This window comes from Chrysemys picta, chromosome 4, assembly GCF_011386835.1.
Source record: "Chrysemys picta bellii isolate R12L10 chromosome 4, ASM1138683v2, whole genome shotgun sequence".
Classification (NCBI taxonomy): Eukaryota; Metazoa; Chordata; order Testudines; family Emydidae; genus Chrysemys; species Chrysemys picta.
In genome coordinates this window covers 7,829,832-7,854,540 of record NC_088794.1, presented here as the reverse complement: position 1 = coordinate 7,854,540, position 24,709 = coordinate 7,829,832, and the positions used below count along the sequence as shown (strand labels likewise).

Here is a 24,709-nt window from a genome sequence, read left to right as displayed (position 1 = left end):
CCTCTGGAAACGTGGATTCAGGCTCAAGTAGGTCATGGATAGACCACAACAAGTTTAGAATTTCTAATTGCCAGCAGCAACACCCATAAAACTAGCTGGGATATCTTTGGAGAAGGGTGAATTCTCATGAAAATTGGAGAGACCGCGTCTGTTCATAAGAAAAAAGTAAATTCTCCGTTCAGTGGAAGAAGATCAAAGTATACAAATGTTCCTCTTTCTAATTTATTTTTAAATATTGTTTGTAACAGCGCTATGTATGGGGTGTTAGGATGCAGGTAACGTAGATTGGGTTGACTTGGGTTGAGATCCGCACAAAGTGCCTACTCTGCTTTATATATAGGAAGATCTTAGGCTGTCAGAAATGTAAATACATTTAAATTTAGTAAATGAGTCAGGAATAGGATATGGAGAGGAAGGTATTTTGGGCAGAGGGGACAGCCAGCTTTTCCCTGGATATATGGGAAATCCTTGCAAGAGAAGGCACAGCCCAAAGAAAGTTCAACATCACCCCCTCTCTCGTGAACCTCAGACCCCATGGCTACATAGACAGGATTGCTTGTCCATGCCACACCCATGCTGCCCTGGCTACATGGCCATTTTCAGTGTGCTGGCTTGATCAGAGCTAGTGCTGGTATGTCTGTGCATGCTGGAAATCACACCCCTCGGCTCTAATGTAGATGCAGCCTTTGGGACTTTTGAAAATGTTACCCTTTCTCTTCTAAATTTTAATAGCTCGGGTTTATTGCCCAGTGCTTGGAGGGTGTCCTTGTGTGTCTCAGACTGACCCCTCTCCTAGGAACCGTTGCCCTGTGTAAGGGGTGGGGGGTGGGGGTGGGAGGGGGTTAGGGCAGAACTGGCCCTTAGCAGAAGATTTTAGAAGGAATAAATTCTCCGGTTTCCCATGTGAGAATAAGGTAAATAGCCAGGGGGACCTTAGGGATCAATGCGAAGGTTGCGGTGGTTCTGTGTATTTAGTATCACCTGGAATAATGGAGTGGCGAGTGAGATGGGGAAATTTGCTGATACCACAGAATTCTTCTGCTTGGGAGGATTGTGAGGGACACCAGCTAGGGCTACAAAAGTAGGCAGATGGGCAATGTGCTGGCGGGTGACATTCAATGTAGAAAGCTCAAGGTGCTGCATTGGGGAAGGAACAATTTAAAATTGGTGACATGGGGAAACCCACTAAGCTGCTGCACTGACAATGAAGAGAAGAGATTCCCCTTTGGGGGGACACAAGAGGGAGCCATTGCCCCATGCAGATGTGCTCTCAGCCCTGCTGGAGAGAAGGGACACTGGCTGGGAGGTGATCGGGCATCCCAGGGCTGGGGTCACTGCAGAGACTTTGCCCCAGAAATGTTGTGATGGTTGATTCTCTCCCTACACATTTGTTGTAATAAACCTAAATTCCCTTTTAACTAGAAATCCCCCTGCATTCAGCTGCTTCCCTTAGTGCTAGGTTAAAGCCTCTCCCACCCCAGCAGTTACCGAGCTGTGCCCCATTGTCCCTGGGCACCCCAGCAGGAGCCAACGTGGCTCCTGGCTCCCTGGAGCCTTCTTACTGCCCCAGCGCCCCCATCCTCTGAGCGGAGCTGCTCTGAGAGGGTGAGCCTCTCTTCTTGACTGGGTGGATGTTCTTCAAACTGTTATTAACATGAGAGATCGGTGAACTGAGGCAGCTAGGTTGTCCGTGGCCAGCAGCAGCATGGAGGTGTTAGCTGCTTTATGATACTGTGAGGGCAGGAAGGGACAAGCTGCTTCCAGCCATGGGGGGTGGGGGGCAAGACAAGATGAGCTCTGCAACGACAAGGGCCAGGTCATCACTTCCCCTCTCCTCCTCCCCTGCGGCTGAAAGCCGCTCCTCTCCCTTCCCTCCTGCACAGTGCCCAAAGGCTGCTGGTGGGCACAGGCCACATTCAAGCCCTGGCAGAAATGGTGGGGGGGACATGTGACCCTGCGTGCCCCCATCCACATGTTGCCTTGGAAAGATGTGGTACCAGGTACCAGGAGAGGTAGGTCTGACCCAGGGGGCCAGCCGGGCGTGGAGGGAAAAGAGCAGCAGGCAGGGAAAGGGTCGAGTCCGTCAGTCACACACACACACACCCGTGTGAGAGATGCACGGAGAAATGCAAGAACTTTGTCATTGGTGACCTTGTTCAGACCCATAGTTGGGCAAATTCGAAAAAAAAAAAAAATAGAAGCGGAACTAAAAAGCTAAAGTTCCTCATGCTCCCGTTCTCTTTGATAGGCCAGTCTTGCTGGTCGGATTACACCTCCCAGTTGCTCCTTTTCAAACCCAAAATACTTCAGATTTCAGCTAAAATATACCAGCGCCAAAACATTTTTGGATTTGCGGTTTTGTTCTTGAAAGCTCAAAAATTTCCAAGGGAGTAGGTGGGAATTTTGACCAGTTCTACATAGTAGGCCTCTCTTAATAGTGAGGGTAATTAACCCTTTGAATGATTTACCAAGGGTCATGGTGGATACTTCATGGCCAATTTTAAAATCAAGATTGGATGATTTATTTAAAAGTTATGCTCTAGTTTACCATGAAAAATATTGAAAAAAAAAATGATGACCTGTGTTATACAAGGAATCAGACTAGATGGGGGTTTTCAACTAGTCGTCTGCGAACACCTTGGGATCCACAGACTATGTCTAAGGGGTTGTTGTTACCATAGAACACTGTTTTTCAACCTGTGGTGTGTGGATTCCTAGGGGTCCACAGATTATGTCTAAGATTTCCACCTCTATTCAAAATTTTTGATTGGTCTGCAAATGAAAAAACCCCACTGGACTAGATATTCAAAATGGTTTCTTTGGGCTTTGGAATCTATGACTAAATTAAATTTCCATTTAGGCATCTCTTAAGAGATAACACGAGTCTCCACTGTACATCAGATTTATTGTTGTGGTACCCATTGCTTCTATCCCCTCCTCTGCCTCTTCTTTGACACAGAGCACAGTGACAGGAGAAATGGCTCCGGGGAACTACCCCGCAGTGACTGGCTTCATTTTCCGGGGAATAACTTCTCATGTTCCCCAGGTTCCCAGACAGCCAGGCTGCCTGGCTCTCAGACTTCCCTTGCTGCCTGACATTAGACTTCTGGTCTCCCCTTCTCTCTGGACTGCCCAGCTCCCCATCTACCACCTGGTGGGATGCTCTGCTTCCCAGGCTGCCCAGTTTGCTGTCTGTCCACCAGGAGGGCAGGGGAAAGGCGGGCAACGGGACAGCCCAGTTGCCCTCCTGGTGGGGAGAGGGGTAGCTGTACAGCCGGGAGAGCCAGAGAGCAAAAGGAATGGTTCAGCCTGGCAGTCTGCCACATGGGCAGGCAAAAGTCCCAGGGAACTGAGGAATTCAGGTTCCCATGTGAGTTAGATTTGGCAGCTGGCTGGATCCCCCGCTTCTTAGACTCACTTGATCTCTGGCAGCTCATGTGATGAGTTTTCTGTCTGGGGGCGGGTGTCTCCAGTCTACCCACCAGGTGGCAAGCCAGTTCCCTGGCTGTCTGGCTATCTGGACAGCTAACTCTCCAACTGTCCAGTTTCCCAGGAAGCAAACACCCCAGGTGTCCAAGCTGCTTGGCTTCCCAGGTGCCAGTCTGCCCAGTTCTTCAGGCTGCTGGCTCCCCCTTCAGCCCACTTGTTAGACTTGGTAGGCTTTTACATTCCCCAGTCCTCCCTGCCCTGCTGCCCAGTGGGGTTGTGAGCTGCTCCACTCCCAAGCTTCACAACTACCTGTCTGTCCACCAGCTGGGCTCCCTGGGGGAAAGGGCAACCCAGCCGCCAACCAAAATGTTTCTGCCTTTCAGCAGCTGGAATGTTTTGGCGTTTCTGAATTTTAGTCCTGCAAACCAGTTCCACAGTTGTGACTTTTTGTCCTGGTGCAGGGAGGAAATTATTCCAAAACCACTTTTTTTTAATGGGATGGAAAATCCATTTTCTGGACACCTCTAATTCAAAATACATGAACCCTTTCACCTGCAGTCATAGCAGCAACGACTGGGCAGTCCCCGGGCTGACAAGCTGTGCTCCTAAATGTATATTCAACACCTCAGTAGCACAAATATTCAAAGGTAAACAGAGGCTCAGAAACTTTGAGGAGACTCTGAGTAAGACCTTAGACTGGTCCCATTGAAAGCAACAGCAAAACTCCCATTGACTTAAACAGGGACAAGAGGAGGCCCATAATGACTCTGATTATAAGGATAAGGTGTTTTGGGAGTCAATAAAATGTTGGTATTTCTGTAATTTGTTATTATGACAGCCGTGGATAAGGAGGGTAGGAAACATAAAGGAGTCACTATATGACTCAATACGTTCAGGACAACTGAACCTGTATTCCCTCTCCGTGATCCCTCAAGGACACCCATTCTAGTCTAATTGTCCTGGTCAGGATGTCTCTTATGATCGGGATGACGAAGACCCGGGATCCCAGGAAATGGTGTGGGTGACTGCCAGGATGCCAAAGCTTGCTCCGGTATCCTCCATCTGTTCTTCTGTCTGTTCTCCTCAAAGTCTCTTTCTCTCAGGCAGGGCCGGCTCCAGCTTTTTTGCCACCCCAAGCGGCGAAGAAGAAAAAAAAAGAAAGAAAATAAAAACCTGATTGAGCTGCCGCCGAAGTGCCGCCAAAGAGGAAGAGAGGGAGTGAAGGACCCCCCACCGAATTGCTGCCGAAGACTAAAGAGGAGCGATCGAGGTGCCGCCAAGGTGCCACCACAGACCCGGACGTGCTGCCCCTTTCTATTGGCCGCCCCAGGCACCTGCTTCCTTCGCTGGTGCCTGGAGCCGGCCCTGCTCTCAGAACCCAGAAAAGACGTCTTGGGTGTAATCTCCCATCCCTGCCAGTGATGGTCTAGTTGGTGCTTGGTCCTGCCAGGAGTGCAGGTGACTGGACTAGATGACCTCTTGAGGTTCCGTTCAGTCCTACGATTCTATGAGAAATGATAGTGGTCCTGATTCAGTCCTGGGATGATCAGAGTCAGTTGGACATTATTCAGACTAAGGACCTGATCCTACAAACACTTATTTACATGCTTAACTTTACTCATATGAGGAGTCCCAATGAAGTCAATGTGTTGTTGTAGGGGGGTGAGGTCATTGTCCCACTTTTATATCTTCTTCCCACTTGCTGGAAACCTCTTTTGCTGTGACTTGGGTTCCCATTGTGTAGTGCTATCTTTGAGAGGTTTCTATTGTACCCAGTTCCTGGGGTAATCCTTGTGCTTGTGTGCATTTCCTCAATGAGCCATTAACATTGTTTGGCCTTGTTATTGTTGTACCCAAAAGGCGGCTTGTGGGTGTTTTCAACCTCACAACATGTTTCAGTAACACACACATAGCCAAACTTCATCACTTTGCATACGACGATCGCACATACAATCCAACGAGATATTAATGTCTAGCGGATCAAGACTTTTAGGACGATACCCCCTAAGACATACTTTATACCAAACGTATCCGAATTACATGACAGTGGTGAATATTGGAGTGTCAGGGTGTCACGAGCATATTCTATCCTCCAATCACCTTTAAACCCTCTCTGATTGGTCCACACTTATAGGCCTATCACAACGGCTAAATTTGGCTGTCAATCAAAGCTGTTACATAACAAGACTTAGTATTATGGTCTGTTTAGCATTATGGTCTGGTGACCCATACCTAGTTTTGGACTGAGCCTGCCTGCCTGACCCCTCCCTGCAGGGTTGGAGTGATCTTTACTTGGCCCCAGTCTACACTTGTCTGCCTGCCAACCTAGGCTGAACTGAAACTGCTATCTCCTACCCGATTACCAAACTATTAAACTGTAAACAATTACCTCATCCTTTTCAAGAAGTTAATTTATGCCTCTTAATGTTAACGTCTGCTGTTGCCACCCTATTTTTTTTACCAATGTAGTTCATTTTATTGTGGTTCTTCCCCTATTTTCGGTTAATGGCAGCAAAGCCCCGTTTTCAGCGCTGTGCTTAGGGAACAGACTAGAGCAGCCTCCCAAACTCTTGCAGCAATGCAGGATTGTGCCCCCTTCTGCATTGATTAGGATTTGGTCTGGGCCCGTTTTAAACGTCCCAAGCAATAGGGCTTCCACCGTTTCCCAGAGAGAGCTCGCTGAGGAAGTTAAGAGCTATGTTAAATTGTTCTGCAGCATCCATCCAAAGCATGTCAGCTTCTGACAACACAGCTGTTAGATCACACTGTCTAGCTCTTAAGGGTAGGATCCATGAAACAGGTGCCTAAGCTGTCTGATTCCAGGTGGTGAGTTCCTGTTTGGGGCTCGCTAAGCTGACATGGGGCGTTAGGCACCTATATCCAAGCTTCACTATCTCTGAGAAACGGGGCAGGGCTTTCACACATGCCTGTTGTTGGCCTCTCTCCCATTGCCTAGGGAGCAGCAATGCTGGCTTTTGTGGGCGGCATTCTTAGGCCCTTCTCTCTCCTCATGCATTGCACAGGGAGCTTAGGGGCCTATCTCAGCTTTGTGCATCATGGCGCGTTCCTGTGATTTTCTAGGTGCTGTGACACTCAGCATTGCAACGCCTCAGTCCCTTTGTGTGTCCCACCAGCACCCCAGAGGCACCGATTCCGTGGGTGCTCCGGGGCTGGACTACCCCTGGGAAAAAAATGGTGGGTGCTCAGCACCCACTGGCAGCCCCTCTATCAGTTCCTCCCCCTTCCCCCAGTGGGTCCTGCCTGCCGTCAGGCCCCGCCAATCAGCACCTCCTGCCCGCCGCGGATCAGCTGTTTCATGGCGTGCAGGAGGCACAGGGGGGGGGGAAGGGGAAAAGTAAGGGGGGGCATGCATTGTGTGGGGTTCCATGCGGAGCGGATAACGCACACGACCAATGTGGTTGCAGGCTGAATCCGAATTCTGTTTATTGCAAGCTTTCTTTTATAGTTTTTCTTTACATTACATAACACAATTAGGCTATAATAACACATCTACGGATTGGACAAGAAGGAGAATCATGTGTTTATCACATGTATAGCCCCACACCGATTGGTTTAACCGTTCCTTACATAAGGCCATGATTTGTTTACCTCATCTTATATAATTCTAGACCACCAGGGGGCCTTACATAAGGCCATGTTTGTTTACCTGGCAAGTGTCCCATCGTGACCCTTACCTCCTCATGGAACTTTTCATTAGGTTGGTGTAGGGATGATACATCCCCACACACTTGTTAGGGGGAGGAGCAGGGACAGGAAGAGGCAGGGCAGAGATGGAAGCTTGGGGGAAGGGGTAGAGTGGGGGTGGGGCCTGGGGCAGAGCAGGGGTTGAGCACCCCCCAGGAAAGCACAAAGTCAGCTCCTGTGGTCCCACCCAAAGTACTTCACAAAAAGGAAGTAGCAGCCTTATCACCATTTTATAGCTGGGGAAATTGACCAGGCAGAGTGACTTGGAGCAGTGATTAGGCCAAGGAGGCAGGTCTGATTCCCAGACTTGTGCCCAGCCCAGTAGAGCTTAGTTGCTATCAATGCTCTTGCTGCGCTTTGCACTGTTACTGCAGAATTCTGCCATGGGAAATGCCAGGTATTAATTATTACTACTCTTTGGGTGTCACCGTTTCCACTCACGGTTCCTATCCCGCAGCCCTGCGTCTTTGCTGATGGACAATCGGGTCTTGCTCTTTTGACATTTCGACACGGTGGGGACCTGGCTTTATAATTTCATTAGAAAAGCAAAACAGTTTGAAGTCGTTCTTTTTGGTTCCTTTCCCCCCCAGATCTCGTCGTCCTCTTGATTTGCTGGTAAAACACAGGTGGCTTTGATAGGTGTGCGGGGCTTTAAAATACGTACTTCAGACAATACAACGAGGAAAATAAGAGAGCCTGTGAAAGAAGATGCCTACTTCATCTGAGACATGTTTTAAAAGGGCTGAGTGTGTGGTGGGAGCTGGAGTAGCCATAGTTGTCTGGGGTTCAGGAAGTGGGTGGGCGTAAGCAGAGCTGGTGGAGGGAGCAGCGGGAAGGGACGCCGCGGCCGGTGGCAGGGCCGCGGCAGTGTGGGCAGCCCCTGCCATGCAGGGCAGCTGGAGAGGAGAAGGGAGAGCTCCAGCCAGCAGGGCAGCCCGAGGACACTGAGCACACTCTGTAGAGGGGTGAACACCCACTCCTGCCCTGAGGGGTTTAAAACAGCCCTGGAGGAGGGCTGTGGAAGGGCAGATGCCTGGGCTGATTGGGAGGAAGCAGGCTTAGCTGGGGCCATGCCCCAATCAGGGCCCAGCTGGCCCTACAAAGGCTTGAGCCAGGTGCTCCAGCAGACAGAGTCTCTCTCTGACTGGAGAGGGAGACAGGCCTGGCTGCTGGGGAATTCACTGGGGGACCTAGAGTGAGGCAGGGCTGGGGAAAGGCCTTAGAAACTGGGAAATCCTAGGCCAGCAACTCCCCAGGCTGCAGGGCCTAGTCTTAGGCCCACTTAGGTATTGGGCTTGTAGAGGGGCAGCCTGAGGGTGGGTAAAGGCAGCCAGTCCAAACCCCTTTGCCTATGATGAGTGCTGATACTGCAGTCTGCCCCAGTGAACGGGGGCTAGATGGAGACTGGGCAGTAGCCAAAACTGAGATGAAGTGGGGATAGTGGGTGGGGAAATCCAGAGACAGCGGGGTACTGCCAGGGGGGCAGCACCCAAGACAAGGGCACCGGGGTCCTGGGAGGGGTAGGGGGGCCAACGGCAAGCAGATCACTGGCTTGCAGAGGGTGCTCCTGGGTTGAAGAGCTAATTCCTGAGGATGACCAGTAGGAAGAAACCGCAAGGGTGAGTCTGTGCTGTGCTACAAGGTGTTATCCACAATCTGAACATGGCTCTAGATTTTAAAGGAACAAACAGAGACCAGCACGCTCAAGCCTATTTGCTAATAAGAACAACCAGAATGCAACCCTGACTCCAGAGACGTCAGGGGTGCCGCTCCGGATTTACACCAGAGTCATGAAGAATAGAATCTGCCCCCACTGCTGATGCAATCAGGGGTTACAGAAATTGAGCTCTATTAAAGACTCCCCATCATTTTCTTTGTTTCCCTTGAATCTTTTCCAGAAATCAGAGCACCCCCCAACGTGACAGAGAGATACAGAATGTTCCTTCAAATCCCCATCTTACCCTGCAGCAATCCAGGCACTAGGATTCAAATCCTTCACACAGACCTCTGACCTCCCACCCTCACCCTCCACTTCCTGTGACCCTTTAAGGAGCTCAGTTCACCCATACAGAATCCCTACACCCACAGACCTCTCACTTCCCCACAGCTGTGTTTTTTCTGGACACCACAGACCACAAAAAAAAAAAAACCAACACATGCCATCTTTTAGCTACAAATATTTATTGTCACCTCTTAGATCTAACTACAGGAAGCTCCTGACACCAATAGAAAAATAGTATTACTAAAAAAAAAAAAAATACAGAATTAAAAAAATCAGCCCTACAGAAAAACATTAGATAAATTCAAACACCCCTCCCTTAAAAGCTACATAGTGTGAAGGCCCTGATCTTGCCACAAGTAGATTTCCTGCATTGTCTCTCTCAGCTCCTCGTAACGTTGATTGAAATGGTTGGAGAGACATCTCTGCATTATGACAACTCACAAAGCTGCAGGAGAGAGATCTTTGGGTTATGACAACTCATGAAGCTGTGGGAGAAAGATCTCTGGGTTATAATGTCCTGTGAAGTTGTGGGAAAAAGATCTCTCTCTTTCCTGCTAAGATGAAATCTTGCCAATCCCTTTACTTCCCCTCTCTGTGTTTATAAAGATCCCCGGAATTAAAATAGACATGCCCTCCCCTTTATTTTAAAAAAAAAAAGGCTAAAAAATATTACTTAAAAAGGGCATTTTAACAGCAGTCACTTCTCTAAAGCAAACTGGGTTTCCTTTGGTTTTAGAAAAGGTTTCCCTGCGTGAATCAAAGAAGCAAATAACTGACTTAAGAAGAGGGTGAGGGGTGAGTGGAAGACCTGGCTAAGCAGAGAGCAGGGATTCTAGCCAGTTTACTCTGAAGATTCAGTGGCCACCACTGTCAAAAGCAGCAAGTGATTAGGGGTGTCTCCGTTTTTATGGGAGTCAAATTGGGGGAGACCCCCGTACACGGAAAGTGATTCCCCCAAAAGCGCTGAGTGCTCGCCCTCTGAAAATCAGAGTCAGACCGAGCACCCCAAAATAACTAGCCAGTTTGGAAAAAAACTTCGTAATTTGCTTTTTCTCCTCCTTCCCCCTCTCCCACCCTATTGTTCAATCACAGCTTTTCCGTGCCACATCTTGATGCAACCTTGTTGTTCTAAAAAGCTTTGGTCTCTTCTCTCCCAGAAGTCTAGATTTCCATTTCGTCCTCTGATCCAATCTCTAGACCCCACTTCCCCCAGAGCGCCAGGGACAGAACCGCGGTGTCCTGACTCCCAGGCCCCCTCACCCACTCTAAACCACTACCCACCATTCCCCTACCAGAGCTGGGAAGAAAACCCAGAAGTCCTGACTCAAAGCCCTCCTCTAACCTATTCAGCTCCAAGAACAGAAGAATCATCTTTTCTTAAGTATAAATAGTTTCACATGGCTGTTGGGGTTTTATAAAGAATTCTGCCTTGCAGATATAACTCCATCAAAGCTCCCACTGATCCCCATTGACAGCTTTGCCTGTAGAAATACAACAGGGCTGGGGGAAGGGCTGGGGTTTATTTTTTAAACCTTAGCAACACCAGGAATGTATGTTCTTATTTTATTTCCCTGTGAAGCATCGGGTGAGGAGGCTTGAGAGCTTAACAGAACTCCCAAGGCAAAGGGTTGGTGAACTTTTAACAAAGATTTTTCTCCAGAGTGTCTGTTATGCTGTGAAAAGAACAGGAGTACTTGTGGCACCTTAGAGAAGTTGTTATGCTGTGATGTACAAGGGAATGTTGGTAATATTTTTATGAGCCATATGCGTGTCTCAGTTTCCCCGTGCACTTTGTATGGCTACACACTGAGTAGAGCGGGGAATGAGGGCTGGCAGAATGGCAGGTGGACTGTCTGAAATGGTACCAAGGTGTCTTTAGGAGCAGAAAAGAATCAACACACCTGAATGAAAGATCCGGAAGACATAATGGGAGCCCCAGTGACTGAACAAGAACACTGAGCTGCTGGGCCTGGAAAGAGCAGGCAACTTCCTCCGACACTCTACAGGGAGGAAAGAGCTCAGTATCACTGCTAATACGCAATGGGCTGCATCGTTCCCTGAGACGAGAATGTCTCCGCAGAAGTCTGATCTCAGTCGGACTCGCTGTAGGAGCTCCCTGTGGCAAACAGGGGTGCTGGAGCCTGAAGGCCCAATCCTGGAGTCGGAGAGGCTGCATGGCCTCCCCTGGTGGAACTGTGTGTCCCCCTGAAGGTCTGCCACACTAAAAGGGTTACTCCCAGGAGACTGTTTAAAGGCCAGGATGTAGCACAGACCTGGTAAACCCATGTCTGATGGGGCATTCACCCCACACCACCTCTGAAGAGCTTAACATGGCTAGTTGGACCAATTAACCACCAAGGCTGCACCTGGAGGGGGGCAGAGAGGACTAATTAAAGGATGAAGCTCACCTGGACAGCAATAGGAAGGGCTTGTAGAAAGCCAGGTAGCTGAGGGCAGAAAGGGGCTGCAGGGAGGAGATCTACAGTCACTCTGTGGGGCTTGAGAGAGCAGGGAGCTTGGCCCAGAGGGAAAGGCAAACCTGGAGGAGGATGGAGAGGAAGCTGGACAGAGACAATGTAGGAAGCAGACCAAGGAAACAACAGTGACGTGTGGGACAGAGCAGGGTAGGCTCCCTGAGCTGGAACCCAGAGAAGGGGCCAGGCCTGGGTTACTCTACCAGCCACTGGGGAAATGGCCCCATTGATGGGCCAGAGGGCCAAGCCACGAAGAGGGAGCCATTGAATCCCGAGAGACAGACGGAGTGAGCACGTGTAGGAAGGGGCGTCAGACTGGCAGAGCTAATCCCCAGCTGTGGCCACAAGGAGGTGCTCCTGTGGTGAGTAGAGCACCCCATGACCCAGACATTTGACTTAGCTCAATATTCACACAGGCAAAGAATCTGAGAGGCTCACTTTGTTGTCACTCATCTACCTCAGTTACCCAAGGAACATGTTGGGAGAGAAAATCCTGATTTTTAAAGATTTGGACCAAAACTTTCAATGGTGACAGGCAGTGGCCAACTTTTAATGGTTAAGCGGCCCCAATTTTCAGACAATGCTGAGCACTTCCACCTGAAAATTAGGCCTCTAAGATATCTCACACAATGGACATCCTCTGAGATTGCTATTGAAAACTCCTAGCCTTAACTTAAGTTTTAAAGCCATTCTCCAGGTTTAACTGATCAGACCCAATTCTCGAGTCTTCCCAAGAGACTTCCAAGTTATACAACTCCCAAATTTCTAATGTCCCAAGCAGGTTGACTCCCTCTGCCCCTTCCCCAGGCTTTGTTTTGTGCATCATAAAGTAGTAAAATTAAAGGGCACAATCCCCAGTTTTATTTCCTTTTCCAGGGTCCCTTTACATTTCTTCTCCTAGTTGGTTGAGAGAAATGAGACATCAATCGTGGATCTTAATTACTGCAAACCAGCTTAAGAAAAGACCTAGAGATCTATGCTCTACAGCTAACTCAGAGCATGAACAACGCAGGTGAAATGAGGGTCACTTCTGGCTTAGACAATTACTCATCAAATACAGAATAATAAGCACTTTTCATCTATGACTCTCAAAACATTAGAAAAAAGCATTATTCTCATTTGACAGATGAAGAAGAAACTGAGACACAGAAAGGTAAAGTGCCAGAGCTGGGTGTAGAACCCAGGAGGTCTGATTGTCAGGCCCCTGCTCTAAACTATACACCTATCCACAACTGCAAACAAACTCTGATTTCACCTTCTATAACCCACACATAGCTGGGAATCTAATCCATGAGTCCTGGCTCCCAGCCCCCTCTGCTATCACCCACTAGACCCTACTCCCCATCCTGAGGACAGAACCCAGAAGTTCTGATTCCCAGGGCTAATCACTAAACCTCACTATGTTTGCTTATTTCCTCTGTACAAATCCCTGTGGCACACATCACAGCTGCATGATTTGCCTTAGCATCTCCTGCCACTTTGGGATCCTCGCAGAAGCCACCTGCATCTTGATCCACTGTAAGTGCGGGAGGGAGGAAGGGGCTTCAGATCAGGCCCGTAGCTTGCTGCAGGCAAAAGGGCATTGGCATACACTGGGGGTAGGGGCCAGGGTTTCCGAGATGGATGGGTATGTCTTGCTGACCAATAGGGGTTGGAAAAAAGGACACCAATTTACTCTCTATAAAGGTGCCCTTGTCCCCCCAGAAGGCACATCAATGTCTCCCTTATAGAGGCCCCCGATCCCCAGAGCATGTCAATTTCACCCTCCAGAGAGACACCAGTGCCCCCCTCTCCATCTGCTGGGTGTCTACTTGGTGTGCGTCCTCTGGTGCTTCATGAGCGCGGAGCTGTCTCCAAATCCCTTCCCGCAGTCGGTGCATTTGTAGGGCCGCTCTCCGGTGTGGGTGCGCCGGTGGTTGTTGAGCTTGGAGCTGTCGATGAAGCACTTCCCACACTCGGGGCACTTGTAGGGCCGCTCCCCGGTGTGGATGCGCTGGTGTTTCATCAGGGATGAGTTGCAGCCAAAGCTCTTCCCGCAGTCGACACACTTGTAAGGCTTTTCGCCCCGGTGGATCCGCCGGTGCTCCACCAGGTGGGAGCTGACGCTGAAGCGCTTCCCGCACTCGGTGCACTCGTAGGGCCGCTCGCCACGGTGGATCCGCCGGTGCTGCATGAGTGACGAGCTCTGGTTGAAGGTCTTGCCGCACTCGGGGCAGCTGTAGGGTCTCTCTCCGGTGTGGATGCGCCGGTGCTTGATGAGGTTGGAGCTCTGGCTGAAGCTTTTCCCGCAGTGGCCACAGCTGTAGGGTTTCTCCCCAGTGTGGATGCGCCGGTGCTGGCTCAAGTTGGAACTGCTGCTGAAACTCTTACCGCACTCAGCACAGCTGTAGGGCTTTTCGCCCGTGTGGGTGCGGACGTGCTGGGCGAAGGAGCCGAGGCTGAAGCTCTTCCCGCACTCGCTGCAGATGAAGGGCTGCTCCCCGATGTGGGTGTGGTAATGCTTCACCAGGGTGTAATTGCGGTTGAAACTCTTCCCGCACTCGGTGCACTGGTAGGGCCGCTCACCCGTGTGGATGCGCTGGTGCTGGAAGAGGTGGGAACTCTGGCTGAAGGTCTTTTCACACTGGTCGCACTTGTAGGGGCGCTCCCCGGTGTGGATGCGCTGGTGCTCCAGGAGGTTGGAGCTGAGAACAAAGCTCTTCCCGCAGTCGGTGCACTTGTAGGGCTTCTGGCCCATGTGGATGCGCTGGTGCTGGACCAGGTGGGAGCTCTGGCTGAAGCTCTTCTCGCAGTCCGAGCAGCTGTAGGGGCTCTCCCCCAGTTGGGCTCGGTTGTGCTCCATCATCATCCTGATGCCGATCTCCTCTGGAGACATCGCGTTGATCTCCTCCGGCCATCCAGCCCCGCTGCCCTCTTCTTGCTTAATGCTCTGAGACATCCAGTGTGGCTCTGTTCCCGTAGGCCCTTCCTTCTTCGGACTCTTCCCCTCCATCCTGGCACCTACTGGGAGAGAGGGAGAATTCAGCCAGGGCTCGTTCACTGGGGAGAGAGTGAGTGGCAAATCTGATGGGTAGGAGGTGAATTTCCCCAAACCCTTCCCCAGAGGGGAAGTGGCTTTGCTCCAACGATCCAGCTAAGCCCTCAGAGGAAAGCTTGGGAGGGAAATTTGATAATGGACTCTTCAATCTAGAAGATGAAGGTCTAACACAATCCAAAGGCCGGAAGTTAAGGCTAGACAAATTCAGACTGGAAATATGGTGTACATGTTTAACCTTGAGGAGAATTAACCATGAAAACAACTTGGCAAGGGTCACGATGGATTCTTCATCTTCAGCAAGTTTTAAATCAAGATAGGATTCTTTCTGAAAAGATTTGCTCTAGTTCTAAAGCAATTATTCTGGGGAAGTTCAACAGCCTGTGTTATACAGCTGGCAAGACGAGATAAATCCCACGCTTCCGGCCTTGGGATCTGTGAGGGTCGGATACTGAGCAAGACAGGGCAGAACAAATTCTGGCTGGAAATTAGAAGGTTTCTAACCATCAGAGAAGTAAGATTCTGGAACAGCTTCCCAATGGGGAGTGTGTGTGTGTGGGGGGGGGGGGGGGGGAGAGAATAAAGATTAATTTTAAGATAACTGGACAAATTTGAGTGCAAATGGGATGTGGGAGGGCAGGGCTCATTTCTGGTTTATGTCTTATGTTCCTAAAAACTCATACTTCAGGGTTTCAGTTGTCCACCTAGAGTGACCGGATGTCCTGATTTTATAGGGACAGTCCCGATTTTTGGGCCTTTTTCTTATATAGGCTCCTATTACCCCTCATCCCGTCCTGATTTTTCACATTTGCTGTCTGGTCACCCTATGTCCACCGGCACGAGGCAGGGAGGGATTTTTTTCCCCTAAGTGTGTTTTGGGAGGCTGGCTTTTTTTCCCCAGTCGTCTTCCTCTGAAGCACTGGTGATGGCCATGGCTGGAGATGGGACACAAGCAGTGGGGCAGGGCTCTGAGGTAGCACCGAGCACTCTCTGGTGCTCGACTGGCTGGGTCGAGCTCACATGCTCAGGGTCTAACTCAGTGATTTTCAGCCTTCCCAGACTACTGGACCCCTTTCAGGAGCCCGATTTGTCTGGCGTACCCCCAAGTTTCACCTCCCTTAAAAACGACTTGCTTACAACATCAGACATAAAAACACAAAAGTGTCACAGCCACAGTAGTATTGACAGGTTTCAGAGTAGCAGCCGTGTTAGTCTGTATCCGCAAAAAGAACAGGAGTACTTGTGGCACCTTAGAGACTAACAAATTTATTAGAGCATAAGCTCCGAAGAAGTGGGCTGTAGCCCACGAAAGCTTATGCTCTAATAAATTTGTTAGTCTCTAAGGTGCCACAAGTACTCCTGTTCTTTTTTTAGTAGTATTGAAAAATGGCTCTCATTTTTACCATATAATTATGAAATAAATCAATTGGAATATAAATATTGTACTTACGTTTCAGTGTATAGACTATAGAGCCGTATAAATAAGCCATTGTCTGTATGACATTAGTTTGTACTGACTTTGCTAGTGCTTTTTATGTAGCCTGTTATAAAACTAGGCAAATACCTGGATGAGTTGATGTACTCCCTGGAAGACCTCTGCGTACCCCCAGGTACCATGGTCTAACTAATCGCCATATATGGGGTGAGGAACAAATTCCGCCCCGGGTTAGACTGGCAGAGACCTTGGGTGTTTTACATCTTCCTCTAAGGGCTTGTCTACATTACCGGCTGGATCTACGGGCAGTGATCGATCCAGCGGGGGTTGATTTATCCTGTCTAGTCTAGACGGGATAAATCGACCGCCGAGCGCTCTCCCATCAAGTCCGGTACTCCACCAGGGCAAGAGGTGCAGGCGGAGTTGACGGGGGAGCGTCAGCTGTCAATTTACCGCGGTGAAGACACCATGGTGAGTAGATCTAAGTATGTCGACTTCAGCTACGTTATTCACATAGGTGAAGTTGCATAACTTAGATCGACCCCTCCCCTCCCCCCGTGCCCTCCAGTGTAGACCAGGCCTTAGTTTTGCAGCGTGTGGGTGTGGATCACTGGCTAGGATCATCTGGGGATCTCTCACTTAATCATTTACCTTCCACTGTGGGGGCCTCAGGCACTGGTGCGCCTCGGTCCCTCCTATTCTCTGCCTGTGGCATCTCATAGTTTAGCCTCCGGTGGGCTGTGATACTTTGGTTAAATTCAGTTGCTGGGCTCATGTGCAGGTGGTGGGTGGCACTGATGGCTTGAGATACACTGGAGGGCAGATTACGAATCGCTACAGCAACCGAAATAATTGGATGCCACTTTCGCCACCTCCCGGCTCCCCCCTGCCGTTGTGGATCATTGACACTGGCCCTCCAGCTTTGGGGTGCGACTCCAGATCCCCAGAACAGCCCCTTCGGGCCTTCACCATCTCCAGCTCTAGCAGGGCCTGCTGTTAACTCATGGAGGGTCTTCCTCACCTGTGCAGGCACCTCGGGGGATCTCCCGTCCCTCGGCGCCCTGGAGAACCGGGACACACGGCTCTTCCCCTCGCTGCATCTGGGAGATCGCGGAGTCAGGGACAGGGAATCCTGCCTGCAGGGGAGCAAAGAGGGGAAGTCCTGGTTTGATAAATTACCATTAAACCCTTCAAAACTTCCCCCCAGGCAGCCCCGGGTTGGGGGGGACGGACCTGTGGGCTCAGTTGCACAGCCCCCCACGTGCTGCTGAATGGGGGGGGGGGATTTCTCCAGTCCCAGCCCCACTTCGGCTCCGATCCCCTTGTCCCTGCGGCCGCTTCCTCCCCGGGCCACCTCTGGCTGCGCCTCCCCGGCGCCCCCGCTCACCGCCCGGCCGGGGCGATCCACGGGGCTGCAGGCGGGGACTCGCCCAGCACCGCACAGGAGTCCGGCTCGGGAGCAGACCCGCCAGGGCAGGAGGAGTTGGGGGGGCTGGACAGGAAGGTCCCTGCGCTATTCCAGCCCCCTGATGGTGGCACCATGTGCTCTGGGAAGGGGAGGAGTGTGGGGTTAACCCTTCGCTCCCTACACGCCACCACCCTGTGTAGTTTGGCGCAACCAGAGTGTGTGTGCGCGGTGTTATGCAACGTGTGTCTGACGCCTACATCTGTAGCGCGTGGACTGTGTGCATGCAGCCAGTGTGTGTGTGTGCGCGCATGCACTGTGCTGTGCAACGTGTGTCTGGAGCCTACGGCTGTAGCGTGTGGACTGTGTGCATGCAGCCAGTGTGTGTGGTGTGTTGTGCAAAGTGTGTCTGGAGCCTATGGCTGTAGCTTGTGGAGTGTGTGCATGGAGCCTGTGTGTGTGTGGTGTGTTGTGCAGCGTGTGTCTGGAGCCTATGGCTGTAGCGTGTGGACTGTGTGCATGCAGCCGTGTGTGTGGTGTGTTGTGCAAGGTGTGTCTGGAGCCTATGGCTGTAGCGTGAGGACTGTGTGCATGCAGCCGTGTGTGTGCACTTGCAGAGTTCCCATCCAAGGCCCCCCAGCCCGGGTTTGCCGGGCGGACGCTCGGGAGGCGCAGGGAAGCCAGAGGGACGGTGCTGGGACATGCACTGAAGGAACCTTAGGGGTTAAAACCACCAATTTCTTAATCCCTCCCCTTCCCAGGCGGGGCCGTAAGCGGGGCTGCAAATGGCGCAGGGACCTTCCTGTCCCAGCGCCCCCGACTCCGGCTCCCTGTGTGCTCCGGGGTCAGTCCCCGCCTGCAGCCCCGGGGTCCGGAGGGGACCGGCCCGGCCCGGCGGTGAGCGGGGCACCGGGGAGGCGCGGAGAAGCGCCGCCGGAGGAAGCTCTCGGGGCAGGGAGAGACGCAGCAGCAGAGGCAGGAAATCGCTGCCCGGAGAAGTGGCTGCAGAGACCAGGGGATCCGAGCCCGACCTGCAGTGGGGACCGGAGAGACCCCCCAGCTCCGGGGCAGCCCGGGGTGGGAGTTTCGGGGTGGCTTTTTGAAGGGTTTAATGGTAATTTATCAAATCAGGACTTCCTCTCTTTCCTCCCTTGCAGGCAGGATTCCTGGTCCCTGACTCCGGGATCTCCGGGATGGAGCGCGGGGACGAGCCGTGTGTCCGGGATCTCCAGGGCACCGAGGAAAGGGAGACCCTGGCCGTCACTTGCACAGGTGACAAAGGAATGAGGCTGGCTAGGGGACCCTCCATGAATTAGCAGCCAGCACCCCGGGGTGCCATGCTAGAGCCATAGATGGGGGAGGCCAGAAGGAGCCATTCTGGTCAGCTAGGCTGACGTCCTGCCAAACCCAGGCCAGAGAACCGCACCGCAAACCCGTAGGGCTGGTGTCAGTGAGCCACAAAGCCGGGGGAGCCTTGAAGTAGTAAAACTGGCATCAAATTACATAGGTTAGTTTGGCAATTCAGGGGAGTGAAGGGATCCCAGCAAAGCCGCCTGGAGCCCTCCCGGTTCTCTCTGGTCTTGCTCAGTATCATCTCCCGCAGGGCCCTGTCCTCCAGGTGTGATTTCCGGCCTCCACCTCTGGTAGGAGCCCCCCCTTCCCGAGCCTTTCTCTGAGGGCTTTGAGGAGGGGCCGGTTCTGCTGGGGAAGAGCCTTGTCTGGATTCTCTCTGTTTCCCAGCAGGTGCAGAAGCGAAGGAGAATCCCCAGCAGGAAGAGTGTATGGGAGCGGACCCACAGGGGATGCCCCAAAGCCCCGAGCGGAGAGATGCTGGCCGGCCAGAATGGCAGCAGGGAGACTCCGTGGAGGAGAGACCCGATGAGTGTGAAGCATATGGGATCCCTGAAAACATCATTATTCTGGAAACCACCTACATGGGAGAGAGACCCTATAAATGCCTTGTCTGTGGGAAATCCTTCAGCCAGAGCTCCCACCTTGTCCAGCATCAGCGGATCCACACCGGGGAGCGACCCTACAACTGCCCCGACTGCGGGAAGAGCTTCAGCCAGAGCTCCCACCTCGCCCAGCACCAGCGCATCCACACCGGGGAGCGGCCCTACCAGTGTGTTGAATGCGGGAAGAGCTTCAACCGCAGTCACACGCTGGCTAAGCACGTCCGCACTCACATGGGCTCACAGCCCTACATCTGCCCTGAGTGCGGGAAGAGCTTCAGTCTCAGCTCCCTCCCTCAGCACCTGCGATCTCACCTGCCCGGGAAGCTCTACACCTGCTCTGATTGTGGGAAGGGCTTCAGCAGCAGCTCCAACCTGGCCCAGCACCAGCGCACCCACACGGGCGAGCGGCCCTACAAATGCTCGGACTGTGGGAAAGGCTTCAGCCAGAGCTCCAACCTGGTGAAGCACCAGCGCACCCACACGGGGGAGAAGCCCTACAACTGCACCGAGTGCGGGAAGTGCTTCACCCAGAGCTCCACCCTCATCCAGCACAGGCGGATCCACCGGGGCGAGCGTCCCTACAAGTGTCCCGAGTGCGGGAAGAGCTTCGGCCTCAACTCGTCGCTGGGGAAGCATCTGCGCATCCACACCGGGGAGCGGCCCTACGAGTGCACGGAGTGCGGGAAGAGCTTCAACCTGAGCGCCAACCTCATCCAGCACCAGAGGATCCATCGTGGAGAGCGGCCCTACAAATGCCCTGAGTGTGGGAAGTGCTTCAATCTGAAGTCCACCCTGGTCAAACACCTGCGCACCCACACAGGAGAGAGACCCTATAAATGCACCCAGTGTGGGAGGAGTTTCATCGACAGCTCCAAGCTTAGCAAACATGCCAGGACCCACGTGGCAGAGCAGTCTCCGCAGGAGGTGCAATAAGGTCTTGCATAGCTCTGTCTTGGCCCTGGTGCGACTGCTGCTGGAATAGTGGTACTAATTCTGGTGACCACAGTTAAAGAAGGATGTTGATAAATTGGAGCGGCGTCGGAGAAGAAGGATTATGAGGGGTCACTAGAATGATGAAAGGATTGGAAAACCTGCCTTATAATGATAGATTGAGCTCCTTCAGTCTATTTAGCTTAACAAGGAGCAGGTTAAGGGGTGACTTGGTTACAGTCTAGAAGTATCTCCATGGGGAACAAATAACTCTTCAGGCTAGCAGCGAAAGGTCTGACTCGATCCAATGGCTGGAGGTTGAAGCTAGACAAATTTCCAATGAGAAACAAGGCACAATTTTTTAACACTGAGGGTAATTAGCCATTGGAACAATTTGTCAAGTGTCATGGTGGATTCTCCATCACCAGCACATTTAAAATCATGTTTTTCTAAAAGATCTGCTCTAGTTCAAACAGGGATTAATTCAGGGAAGTTCTTTGGACTATGAGACACAGGAAGTCAGACTAGATGATCACAATGGTCCCTTCTAGCCTTGGGATCTAGGACTCTGTAATGGACAACGGTTCCCACGGCGAGGCCAGAAATTAGATGCCCCAAATGAATCTATGGCTCTGAGTTGCCCATAGATTTCAAGGGTAAAAGACACCATTAGATCATTCTAGTCTGACCTCCTGTATAACACAGACCAGAAAAACCTCACCCAGTGTTTCCTGCATCCAGCCAAGAAGCTCATGGTTCCACTTGAATGTGGCCAAGATTTTTCAAAAGCGACTAGTGATTTTTTTTTTTTTGGTTGATCAGATTGAGACCCCTCTTATAGCGGGATGGTTTTCAAAAGATGCTGAGTGCCTGCCCTCTGAAAACCAGCCCCTTTAATATGTCTCCAAGAAACTTAGAACTGGAAGAGCCCTCCTGGATCACTGAGACCATCATGGAATCCTACTCAGAGACTTACTCAGATCCATCTTCAAACCAGTTAGGCTGTTTGCTCCTAGTGGGAGGCTGTTCCACAACCTCCCTCCTCTGATGGTCAGGAACTTTCTCATTTCCAGCCTACATTGATTCCTGGCCAGTTTGTCCCCATCTATTCTTGTGACAACATTGTCCTTTAGTTCAATAGCTCTTCTCACTCCCTGGTGTTTTCCCCAGGGTATATTTAGAGAGAGCAGTCAGATCCCCTCTCAGCCTGCATATTAGGTAGGTTTGGAAGGGTTAGCTCTTTATTGTAAATGTCAATTTCACCACACACACAAACCATCAACAAAATATTTCTATCAATAATAATTGAAATGTACAAATAGGCAAAGTAAGAAAAATGCTGCTTGAGAACTTATTAGAGTCAAAATCCAATGATTTAGATTATTGAATTGGGCTTGTTACAAATGGACTGACAAATGAACGGTAAAACCAGGTATGATTTGTTGATTTAAGGATATATAGTTTGTATATTGTGATGTGATGTTGACAATTTGTGTTTTAATGGTTTATAAAACTTCAACTTTTTGAATCTCAGTGGCTTTTGTCATTAAATAATTGTCTGACATCCCAATATTTTCCGTACAACTGTGAAAATTTAAATAGATAATCTCAAATAATGCTTAAAAATAGGGCTGTCGAGTGATTAAAAAAATTAATTGTGATTAATCACACAAATAAAAAAATTTAATCATGCTGTTAATAATAGAATACTATTTATATAAATATCTGTGGATGTTTTCCACATTTTCAAATATATTGATTTCAATTACAACACAACATACAATGTGTACAGTGCTCACTTTATATTTATTTTTATTATAAATATTTGCACTGTAAAAATAAAAGAAATAGTATTTTTCAATTCACTTAATACGAGTACTGTAGTGTAATCTCTTTATCATGAAAGTTGAGCTTAAAAATGTAGAATTATGTACAAAAAACCCGCACTCAAAAATAAAACAATGTAAAACTTTAGAGCCTATAAGTCCTCTCAGTCCTACTTCTTGTTCAGCCAATCGCTCAGACAAACAAATTTGTTTACATTTGCAGGAGATAATGCTGCCCTCTTCTTGTTTACAGTGTCACCTGAAAGTGAGAACAGGCACTGTTCGGTCCACTGTTGCAAGATATTTACGTGCCAGGTGCGCTAAAGATTCATATGTCCCTTCATGCTTCAACCACCATTCCAGAGGACATGCGTCCATGCTGATGACAGGTTCTGCTTGATAATGATCCAAAGCAGTGCAGACTAACGCATGTTCATTTTCATCATCTGAGTCAGATGCCACCAGCAGAAGGTTGATTTTCTTTTTTGGTGGTTTGGGTTCTGTAGTTTCCACATCAGAGTATTGTTCTTTTAAGGCTATGAGGATACTAAGATACGTATGCCTGTGACAATGGATGCAGCTCTAATACAAGGGCTTATATCTCAGGCAGTCTTCCTACTACACCTCTGATCACCCTAGCTGCCTCCTCTACACCTGTTCCAGTTTGAATTAATCTTTCTGGACCAAATCATTTAATCCCTTTTATAATGAAAAGTTTCAGAGTAGCAGCCGTGTTAGTCTGTATCTAGCTTATGCTCTAATAAATTTGTTAGTCTCTAAGGTGCCACAAGTCCTCCTGTTCTTCTTCTTAATCCCTTTTGAAAATCTTGACCACTATATCTTCGAGAGAAGCCAGTCCAATGTGGATTGGAAAGTCTACCACATCCTTTTGGGGAATTGTTCTGATGTGGTGTAATTTTACCGATGGGCAATAAAGAACCAGGGCTCACAGATTTAAGGAAAGGCAAAAGGAGAGAAATTAGTTATGATCCAGTGTCATGTGAAACTTCATGACCAGGGAATTTCCTTTGTTCTTGAAGCAAGAGTGGCAAAGGGCCACAGACTGGGATTCAACCCTTGGATCCCAGCACCACCCTCTTTTGCAGATCCCCCTCTCAGTCCTTGCTGAGTTGGCTCCTTTAATCTCCCTTTGTAAACTGGTCCCTGCAGCCTCTGATCATGTTCGGTGCTTTGTCCCTAGGCTCCCTGGAATCTGTCAATATCTCTCCAGGATTGAGGGACCCAGAGATGAGCCAAAAAGAGCCTCTCTGGGTTTATATAGACAGGAACAATCCCCTCTGTTCTCAGGTCTGGAATGGGACATGCAGCCTTTCTCCTCTAGGGACTCTGAGCAGCCTCAGGGCAGAGAAGTGTCTGGCTTAGGGGGACAGGGAACGGGATATGGGGCCTTCCCCTCTAGGGGGCACTGGCTCTGATCTGGCCCCAGGGCAGGGGACTGGCTGGCTCAGGGGGGCAGGGAATGGTATACAGACCAGGACCTTAGTGAGTGAGTCTCGTTTGCTGTGTTCATTAGGCCTAGTGTGAAATGAGTTGGGTCTTAGTCCAGATAGGAACAGACACGTGTGCTCTTGACCACAGTCCCCACACAATTGTGGGCTCAGTGACAGCAGGGGCCATGAATCCCTGAGACATTTCTGCTTCCTCAGCTCCCCCCAGGGTTAGTGACTGAGGGATTTACCTCACGCCTGTGAGCCCCTGTCCACCTCAGGCCCCAGTCTCCACCCAACTGCCACAGAGCCACCAAACCACAACATGCCCAACTGCCACAGAGCCACCAAACCACAACATGCCCAACTGCCACAGAGCCTCCAAATCCCATCACCCCCCCCCGACTGCCACAGAACCTCCAGACCCCAACATCCCTCCCCCCCCCCGCCCCAACTGCCACAGAACCTCCAGACCCCAACATCCCTCCCCCCCGCCCGACCCCAACATCCCCCCCCGCCCCGACTGCCACAGAACCTCCAGACCCCAACATCCCCCCCGCCCCAACTGCCACAGAACCTCCAGACCCCAACATCCCTCCCCCCCGCCCCAACTGCCACAGAACCTCCAGACCCCAACATCCCTCCCCCCCGCCCGACCCCAACATCCCCCCCCGCCCCGACTGCCACAGAACCTCCAGACCCCAACATCCCCCCCGCCCCAACTGCCACAGAACCTCCAGACCCCAACATCCCTCCCCCCCGCCCCAACTGCCACAGAACCTCCAGACCCCAACATCCCTCCCCCCCGCCCGACCCCAACATCCCCCCCCGCCTCAACTGCCACAGAACCTCCAGACCCCAACATTTCACCCAACTGACACGGAATCTTCAGACCCCAATATTCTGCCCAACTGCCATGGAACCCTCACACCCCAATAGTCCATCTCAAATGGGCTGTGCAGCAAGGTAGCATGACCTTTAAATCCTGTTCCAGTGCAGGGGCATCCTTCTTTGGTGTAATGAGAAGGGTAGGACTGGCCTGGGAGCTATAAATGAGAGCCCCAAA

The 24,709-nt window shown here is 50.8% G+C and overlaps 2 protein-coding genes across 5 annotated transcripts; one reads left to right on the top strand and one right to left on the bottom strand.

The window, feature by feature from the left end:
• Positions 1 to 9,298: 9,298 nt before the first annotated feature.
• LOC101942614 (zinc finger protein 436-like) lies at positions 9,299 to 17,659 on the bottom strand. 4 transcript variants are annotated; one of them, XM_065594384.1, is made up of 3 exons: positions 17,313 to 17,659; positions 17,101 to 17,215; positions 9,299 to 14,610 (listed from the first exon to the last, which is right to left on the bottom strand). In XM_065594384.1, the coding sequence occupies exons 2-3, from the start codon at positions 17,177 to 17,179 to the stop codon at positions 13,418 to 13,420; spliced, it is 1,272 nt and encodes a 423-aa protein (XP_065450456.1). In that variant the 5' UTR covers positions 17,180 to 17,215; positions 17,313 to 17,659; the 3' UTR covers positions 9,299 to 13,417. The 4 variants fall into 4 exon arrangements, with proteins under 4 accessions (XP_065450456.1, XP_065450454.1, XP_065450455.1 ...); XM_065594382.1 differs by having other exon boundaries at positions 9,299 to 14,613; positions 17,313 to 17,657; XM_065594383.1 differs by having other exon boundaries at positions 17,467 to 17,657.
• Positions 17,660 to 18,231: 572 nt separating this feature from the next.
• On the top strand, positions 18,232 to 21,902 carry LOC101943091 (zinc finger protein 135-like). The gene is made up of 3 exons (XM_042846670.2): positions 18,232 to 18,381; positions 18,642 to 18,756; positions 19,228 to 21,902. Exons 2-3 carry the CDS (start codon positions 18,678 to 18,680, stop codon positions 20,370 to 20,372), a joined length of 1,224 nt encoding a protein of 407 aa, XP_042702604.2. The 5' UTR covers positions 18,232 to 18,381; positions 18,642 to 18,677; the 3' UTR covers positions 20,373 to 21,902.
• Positions 21,903 to 24,709: the final 2,807 nt, after the last annotated feature.

Bases quoted from the DNA above. Each gene is read 5' to 3' on its own strand.
- LOC101942614 (XM_065594382.1), bottom strand. From the start codon at position 17,179: ATGCAGCGAGGGGAAGAGCCGTGTGTCCCGGTTCTCCAGGGCGCCGAG. The intron at 14,614-17,100 runs GTGAGGAAGACC...CCTCTCTCCCAG, and splicing joins CCCCCGAGGTGCCTGCACAG to TAGGTGCCAGGATGGAGGGG.
- LOC101943091 (XM_042846670.2), top strand. From the start codon at position 18,678: ATGGAGCGCGGGGACGAGCCGTGTGTCCGGGATCTCCAGGGCACCGAG. The intron at 18,757-19,227 runs GTGACAAAGGAA...GTTTCCCAGCAG, and splicing joins CCTGGCCGTCACTTGCACAG to GTGCAGAAGCGAAGGAGAAT.